General features: G+C 42.6%; 1 protein-coding gene across 1 annotated transcript; it reads left to right on the top strand.

Annotated features, from left to right (window-relative positions):
* Positions 1-6,638: 6,638 nt before the first annotated feature.
* On the top strand, positions 6,639-8,607 carry LOC308152499 (E3 ubiquitin-protein ligase TRIM39-like; the record flags this gene model as incomplete). The annotated part of the gene is made up of 2 exons (XM_080525494.1): positions 6,639-6,730; positions 6,971-8,607. The coding sequence occupies exon 2, from the start codon at positions 6,973-6,975 to the stop codon at positions 8,605-8,607; it is 1,635 nt and encodes a 544-aa protein (XP_080381620.1). The 5' UTR covers positions 6,639-6,730; positions 6,971-6,972.
* Positions 8,608-9,000: the final 393 nt, after the last annotated feature.

The following is a 9,000-nucleotide window of genomic DNA, read 5'->3' as shown; positions in this document are numbered from 1 at the left end:
TCTTTAATCCTTCAGTCATTCCAGAACGATTCATTGTGTTCAACAGCGTTCCAATTACAAGCATGTCTCGGTTTTCTTTTGATAACGACAAAAAATCTAACTGAGTATCACGAATGAATTCTGGAGACAATCTTGTACTGCAAGATATTTTGGGTTGAGATGTATCTTTCCGTCTCCGCTGGCAATTGCAATCAAATCGTCTTATGAAGTCCAATTCTGTCTCTAGCTGATTATTCTCAGCGTCGTCAGCAAGCGTTTGGGCGTCCATTCTCAGAAAAAAATTGCACTGACTTCACGAATGTAAACATTGTTTTTATCCCACCCCTCGCTCAGCGATTGGCTACCTCAGTCGAGCTCAACAGCCAATCATACCAAAATGGAAGCGAAATGGGATTTTAGCCCGCCCCCGCCCCTGTTTAGCCCGCCCCCGCCCCTGTTCGCAAAAAACAACAAGAAACGAAGTTATTGTGTTATAGATTACACTTATTTAATGAACGTAAAACTGTTCGGAAAAATAACGAGTGGGTACTTCACATCTTCGAGTTGAATGTTAGCTAAAAAAACGAAAATCTGAGTTGTATGTAAGAAATACTCAGAAGACGAATTTGACGTCTTTCTCATTTCCGAGAGGTGTCCGGAAACACCAGGAGCCGTCACATTTTTTTCACAACTTTGCATGCTATACGATGCCACCATTTTTTTCCAGAGGCGGTAAACACGGCCTGTCACATCCAGTTTTCTCCAACTGGAGAATGTGTCATGTCCGGTTTCAACGCCGAATTTCCATACCATTGGTCGGCCAACCCAAAAAAATCCCCCCCCCCAAAAAAGAAAAAAAATAGAAATTTGATACATGAGAAAGGTCAAAGGTCAAAGATGGTGCCAACATATCTCCAAATGGCCTAAACATATAGGTGTCCACTTAAACATACCTGTACTAAAACAGGTACAAAGTTGCATTTGCTCACATTACTAGCATCGACTTTGGCACAAGTACTAATAAGACCCTGGAGTACTGATTCCTAGATGATTTGGGCTTCGTTATCAGGTTTCCACGGTGATATTCACTGTAAAAGCTGTTGTTTTTTTAGGCGGAGACTGAATTTGAGATGTTTTATAATGTTCTAGCTCTATTTGCTCTGACACAGTAACATATATTTTGATTCTGACACTTCTACAGCCACCCCACAGGTGTTAGCTTTCATTTGATAACAATATCATTATGAAGGCCCTTGTGATTGTGGAGATATTCTATATTCACTGTGGGCATGTCATTTCGAGCAGAAAACCAGAAAAATGAGGTGGATAAGATTATTAAAGAGGATTCATAAGACTATTGAGGATTTTATCAACAGTAGCAGCCATGTTGTCACTGTTCTGTCAGTCTATTACAATGTTCAACTTGAGACTGCCCCCCCCCCCCCTGCCTGTCCTTTCTTGGCCTTGCCTGCCTTAGTCAATTTGGCTTTTCAACTCAAACACACTGATTATGTGTTGACAACATGTGTTACATTCAGGACACGTGAGTAAAGTTAATGGGTATTTAATGAGGGATAGGTAGGGCACGGGGAAGCAGGGTGGAATGGCAGGTAGGGTAGGCTGGTAGGCAGAGCAGGTAGGGGAGGCTGGTAGGCAGAGCAGGTAGGGTAGGCTGGTAGGCAGAGCAGGTAGGGTAGGCTGGTAGGCAGAGCAGGTAGGGTAGGCTGGTAGGCAGAGCAGGTAGGGTAGGCTGGTAGGCAGGGCAGGTAGGGGAGGCAGAGCAGGTAGGCAGATGAACTAGTAGACAGGGCAGGTAGGGCTGGCAGGCAGGCAGACAGGGCAGGCAAGGTAGACTTGAATCTTTTCAGCCCAGCACGACAACAAGATCATTCAAAGGCACTCACATATACAGTACATACAATCAAACCTTTATTCCTCACCTCCCTGGCTGTGGCTGTCGCAGGCCTGAGCAGGTCTGGGTGACGGTGAGATCAGCAGCTCATCTCTTATCTCAATGTCTTGGTTCATGTCTAACTCCTGCCTGAGAGCATGTGGGAGGCCACACACACACACACACACACACACACACACAAACACACACACAGACAGATATACACACAGACAAAGCAGTATTTTATTATGTCTTATATCATCTCATAATGGTTCTGAGTTGAAACAAATCTTATAGACATACATACCATGCTTTTGGACACTGTGTTGGTTTGTGATAACAGAAAGTAGTCAGGTTAACCATCCAGGAACAATTGATTGGATTCGTCCATCTGTTAGGACAAGCAGCAAACAAACACAAACACAAAGTCTCGGAATGGGTCGATCTGATCGGAGGCAGGATGTCAACTAGTGACCCAGTAAACCCAAAACACTTGTAAAGTGGTTTCAGTTGATTCAGGCAATTCCTTTGGCACACGTATTATTCAAGTGTAAACACAATAAGTGGTCACGAAAGTAACCAACGACTTCATTTCAAACCAGTATCATCATTCAGATAGGGCACTTTGCGCTGTATGGCCCCAGTAATGAGCCATCAGCATTTCTACGTGAGCTTAGAATGATAAGGTTCTATCTCCGTTTAGAATGATAAGGTTCTATCTCCGTTTAGAATGATAAGGTTCTATCTCCGTTTAGAATGATAAGGTTCTATCTCCGTTTAGAATGATAAGGTTCTATCTCCGTTTAGAATGATAAGGTTCTTCTATCTCCGTTTAGAATGAGAAGGTTCTATCTCCGTTTAGAATGATAAGGTTCTATCTCCGTTTAGGGTAGTTCAGAGATATTGAGCGTCAAAGTGTTTACATTCCATTATGTTCTGTGAGATGGGATTGAGGGAATGTTCTTCAGTGGCCAAGTCAATCTTACATTTTAATCCAATTGAACATGCATTTCAATTCCTTGATGATAAGATTGTAGGCAAAAAAAAGACCACAAACAACAAGTGAAGATGGCTGCATACAGGTCTGGTGGGGGAATGGGTGGCAGACTTCAGGGGAGGTATTGCATGCAAAGGATTTTCGACCAATTATTTAAAATGAGTGCTTAATTTAGACATTATATGAATCCCATTATTGTTGGTGCCCTGAAAGACTAAGTGTAAAAAAAAATGTAATTTCTAAATGGTGAAACCAATGTACACAAACACCATTAAATAAGAGAACTCTACTTGACCATCTTTATAGTGATTGTTGTCATTTCAAATCCAAACGTTTGGAGTATAGAGCCAAAAGAAGAAAAACGTTCATACTTATGCAGGGCACTGTATATTCATATATATCATCATCAATAGTAGGCTAATATGAAAGTGTAGCTGTGTCAGATTGTGTAGTGTAGAGCGGAGAGGAGACCAGATTATGTAGTGTAGAGCGGAGAGGAGACCAGATTATGTAGTGTAGAGCGGAGAGGAGACCAGATTGTGTAGTGTAGAGCGGAGAGGAGACCAGATTGTGTAGTGTAGAGCGGAGAGGAGACCAAATGAGATTGTGTAGTGTAGAGCGGAGAGGAGACCAGATGAGATTGTGTAGTGTAGAGCGGAGAGGAGACCAGATTGTGTAGTGTAGAGCGGAGAGGAGACCAGATGAGATTGTGTAGTGTAGAGCGGAGAGGAGACCAGATGAGGGAATGCGGTTGAAAGGCCACTTGGAGACGCACCTGGGCGATAAGTCCATCAGGAGTTCTCTGCCGCCCCCTGGTGTCCAGATGGAGTTATGAATGAATGGTCTTTATTGTCATTAATACAGTACAGGTACCATACAAAGACATTTAGGAGGGGGGGCTCCCCTGGTGCTTGGAAAAAAGACTAAAAACAAGAGGTCCAAGGGTAAAATAAAAAAGGGAAAAGAGCTGGTTTACATAAATAAAGGCTATGTACACTATCTACTATACTATACTACTATACTATACAAATTAAAACACTGTGCTGTACTCTATGCTATGCTATAAATATCCTAACTTTTCCTATATCTGAACCTTATGTACACAAGGGTAGTCATATTGCACATAGTATTTTTTCACATTCATTAAAGTGTCGCAGTTAGCAGGTTTGAAATGTACTACATTACTTTTGAAATGTATTTTATGACAAACTGAGCCACATCCAGCGTTGACACATTGAAAAGTGGGGGGAAGGGATGCACATAGCCTACATGGATTTCACTAACGACCTCGATCAGTGTATTTTCTTTGACTACTGCCTGATTCACTTGTACCCTAATGGCACGTAGGACTCCCCCACCCCCATCCCCAGCACTATCTCTGTAGGCGACATATTTCTGTAGGCCTACAATGATTGCAGTGGGAAAAAAAGAAAGAATTAAAGTAAATAATAAAACAAAACGAAATGGTGATCGGGCGGGGGTCTGTATCTTGGGACAGGGTCTGGCGTACTATTACGTTTGAATGTTTCATAGTTGGGTGTATCAGTCATGTTTGATCTTATTTTAATGTAGCCTATGTTTTATGAGGCATATTTCGATACATTTTACGTTATTGTGTGATATTTCGTTCCAGTGTTTCGTTTTTTGTATTTTTAATAAAGTTCCACTCAAACGCGAAATGCAAATGATTTCAGACCCAAGCGGCTGTTAGGCTACTTGTGGAAAACACTGTTTACGAATGGAATGCTTTTGTTGTGATAACTTGCCAGTGAGTGTTCCCCATTAAAATCTATTTTGATATTCATGGTTGAAACCTTACCGAGTGTGGTAATGCTGGTATAAATTGTTCTCAGAATCTGACTTCGAGCAGTCAGTTTAACCGATCTCCTAAGCACACATTGGCCTGGGCTCCATGGCGCTGGATTTGTCTGAAACGGTGAAGAGTTGATATTTGCACGGAGGGTTTTAGACAGATCGTATTTGCTTTTTTATAACCACTAACTATTGTACATTCCCTCTCGAAGACTAAGTTGGACTTCAGTTGATGTACCCGACGCTCTTTCATGGGAATGTTGGTGTCAAGCTAACGGTGTTATTGTCTTCTCTTCTGGTGTAAGTATATTACAATGACCTTCTACTGCTACACTGCAATATAGTTGCTATTTGTTTATTTGTTGCAATTCTGGTTAGACGCACAATCATTTCGTTGCATTGTCTTGTACTATGTAGCCTACATTTCGTGACGTTAGAATTATAAGGTTCTATCTCCATTTCTGTCAAAATTGAGTTTTTTACATAATCTGATCCATTAGGTGTTTATTAACGCCTGTGTGGTGTTATTTTTAAAATGTTTACATTTTTGAGTTAGTAATTAATAAAATACAAAGGTTCCATCTCATAAAACATAATGGAATGTAAAAACTTTGACGCTCAATATCTCTGAACTACCCTAAACGGAGATAGAACCTTATCATTCTAAACGGAGATAGAACCTTATCATTCTTAACGGAGATAGAACCTTATCATTCTAAACGGAGATAGAACCTTATCATTCTAAACGGAGATAGAACCTTATCATTCTAAACGGAGATAGAACCTATCATTCTAAGCTCACCTAATGACAAAACGTGTTGTTGTTGTTTTTTGCAGATTGGTAAGGAAACCGAGGACACCATCCAACCAGGCCTATATTGGGCCAGATATACATCTTCTTGCGACAGTCATGAAGCGACCAATTGCGCGAGCCTATGTTTAAGGTTTAAATATCCAGAGCGGTTATATACACGACACACACACACACACACACACACACACACACACACACACACACACACACACACACACACACACACACACACCGCAAGTCCTGCTGCTTTGCTCCATCAACAGAACACGGACTCTTTTACTGTCTTTTCTTCATTTATTGACCATTGGAAACACATTTAATTAAGGTAAGAAACTTGTGAAATTATATTTGTCATATCATATGTATGATACATGTAATCTGTCTAAAAAATAGACAAACAACAACAACAACAACAAATATATATACTGGCAATATTAGTGCAGCCGTGGAATTCCACCCCTACATTGTTTTTATGATGACAAATAGTTCAAATGACCAATATGAGTTTATTTGTCGACAGTGACTCAGGATTCTCGTGTTCTCATGATTACGTCTTACTGGGGTTAGAGTAAGGAGTAAGGGCTGAGAGGTGTATGTTCACCAGGAATGCATCAATTATGATGCTTCATTGTGTAGCGGAGTGGTGTTGCTAGGCAGAAACCACATAAAACATGTGGCCCTCTATGTGGTGAGAGTTCCAGAATTATTTGTCAGTTGTTAAGTTAAGCCTCATCAAACACTGAGATCTGTGGCAGAGAAAGACTTTACTCTGTAGAACCTCTGACCTGATACACTCTCCTGTTTACTGTTCATAGCTGAGAGAGACAGAGAGAGTTTGAGTGTTTAAGTGGCTTCAAACACGGTGATCCATGCCAGAGGAAGTGTTAACTCTGTAGCAACCTTAGTCCTGATCACACATATTATTCTGATTACAGTTTATACTGACTGGGAACAATATGATGATTGGAAATGACAGGTAAGAAGAGCGTGTCTGTAAAAGCACATGTTAGAAACAGAGCAGCCTGTAAAGGGTTAACTCTGTTCCAGGGAGGAGAGCTGTACTGGGAGGGGAGGAGCATCTCAACGTCAGGCAGCTGAAATGAAACTAAACTGTGTAGAGACGTAAAGTGGAGAGCAGACTCTCGCAAACTCCTGAGAAATCGTCCTCAAACAATCTATCACACATACAGTAGAAAGGACAGAGACATCTATCACACTCTCACAGAATCACAGACAGGTGAGTTGAGACTTACAATGACAAGTCAAGATAAGCTATTGTGTTCACACTCTCTCAGAGTTTTTTATTTACAGTTCAGTATGTACAACTTTTTGATTTGGTTGAAGGACTATTTTCTATGTGATACAAAATATTATAATGTTATCATTATTGATCGCTGTATAATCTCATAAGACAGTCCCTATCGAGATCTGATTGATTCCAGGAAATGCTTTATGGTGTCTCCTCTGGTCTCTCTAGATATGGCTTCCTCCAGCAGTCTCCTGTCTGAGGAGCAGTTCCTGTGTTCTGTCTGTCTGGATGTGTTCACTGACCCAGTCTCTATTCAATGTGGACACAACTTCTGCATGGCCTGTATCAGAAAGTACTGGGACAGCAATGACCCGTGCCAGTGTCCAATGTGTAAAAAAACATTTGATAAGAGACCAGATCTCTTTGTCAATACTTTCATCTCTGAGATGGCCGCTCAGGTTAGGAAGTCAGTTGAAGTGAAGGCAACCAGCAGCCCAGCCCCAGACACACCTGTCAAACCTAGAGAAGTGTCCTGTGACTTCTGCCCTGGGACGAAGGTCAAGGCTCTGAAGTCCTGCCTGGTGTGTCAGACCTCTTACTGTGAGACTCACCTGGAGCCTCATCAGAGAGTCGCAGCCTTACAGAGACACAAGCTGATCGACCCTGTGGAGAACCTGGAAGACAGGATGTGTAAGAAGCATGATAGACCCCTGGAGCTGTTCTGTAGGCGTGACCAGACGTGTGTGTGTCAGTTCTGCACTGATACAGACCACAAGACCCATGACACCGTCCCCATAGAGGAGGAGTATGGAGAGAGGAAGGCTCAGCTGGGGAAGACAGAGGCAGATGTTCAGCAGATGATCCAGGAGCGACTGCAGAAGGTTTCAGAGATCAAACACTCAGTAGATCTTAGTCAGAAAGTTGCAGAGAGAGAGAAAGCAGACAGCGTACAGGTCTTCACTGCTCTGGTGGACTCCATGAAGAGAGGCCAGGCTGAGCTCCTTGACGTGATCGAGGAGAAGCAGAAAGCAGCAGAGAGGCGGGCTGAAGGGCTGATTAAAGAGCTGGAGCAGGAGATCACTGAGCTACAGAGGAGAAGCACTGAGCTGGAGCAGCTCTCACACACTGAGGACCACCTCCACCTCCTCCAGAGCTTCCCTTCCCTGTCCACCCCTCCACACACCAAGGACTGGTCTGAGGTCAGCGTCCACAGTGATCTCTATGTGGGGACTGTGAGGAGAGCTGTGTCTCAGCTGGAGGAGACACTTATGAGTGAAGTGAAGAAGTTGTGCGATGCTGAGCTGAATATGATTCAGCAGTATGCAGTGGACGTGACTCTGGACCCTGATACAGCACATCCCCGTTTCATTCTGTCTCAGGATGGGAAACAAGTTAGATTAGGAGCCACAAGAAAGAATCTCCCTGATAACGCAGAGAGGTTTGACTGTGCCAGTGTTTTAGGAAAGGAGGGATTCTCCTCAGGGAGGTTTTACTATGAAGTGGAGGTGAAGAAGAAGACTGACTGGGATGTAGGAGTGGCCAGAGAGTCCATCAACAGGAAGAGGGGTAGTATCATACTGAACCCTAGGAATGGATACTGGACTGTAGTGTTGAGGAATGGAAATGAGTACCAGGCTAATGTTGTCCCCCTGTCCCTGAGAGAGAAGCCCCAGAAGGTGGGGGTGTTTGTGGATTATGAGGAGGGCCAGGTCTCCTTTTATGATGTGGAGGCCAGGTCTCTGATCTACTCTTTCACTGGCTGCACCTTCACTGAGAAACTCTATCCATTCTTCAGCCCTGAGCTGAATGCTGGTGGTAAAAACTCTGCCCCTCTGATCATCTCTCCTGTCAATCACACTGACTGATTTTCAACCTTTAAAGCAGTAAAATATGCACCTTTAGAATTATCTTTATCTGTAGTCACTCATTAGGGAAGGTTTTGATATAATTTACCACAGAGAGTAATTTCTGAGCTGGTTATGGTTTGTTATCATATAGTTTGTGCTCTGAGTGTGTCTGCTAGATGTGAATATGCAGCAGCAATGTCAGATATAGCCCAGCCTCTCCAGCCTCATAAGAACATATGACTCTATATACGTGAGACTGTTTGACTTCTCTGGGTGTTCACATTATTATAAACCAGATGCTCTCATACTGTATTTTCATTATTAGCTAGTTATCATTGTAATGTTTACCTATTTTGGGGACTTTGAGTGTAATGAATACTGGGTGTGTACAGAGGGAAATTGAGGATGTTC

The sequence above is a fragment of the Nansenia antarctica genome (assembly GCF_963989245.1).
Source record: "Nansenia antarctica genome assembly, chromosome: 3".
NCBI classification, from domain to species: Eukaryota; Metazoa; Chordata; class Actinopteri; order Argentiniformes; family Microstomatidae; genus Nansenia; species Nansenia antarctica.
The sequence above is the reverse complement of the archived record's forward strand: the minus strand, read 5'-3'. Positions and strand labels throughout refer to the sequence as shown.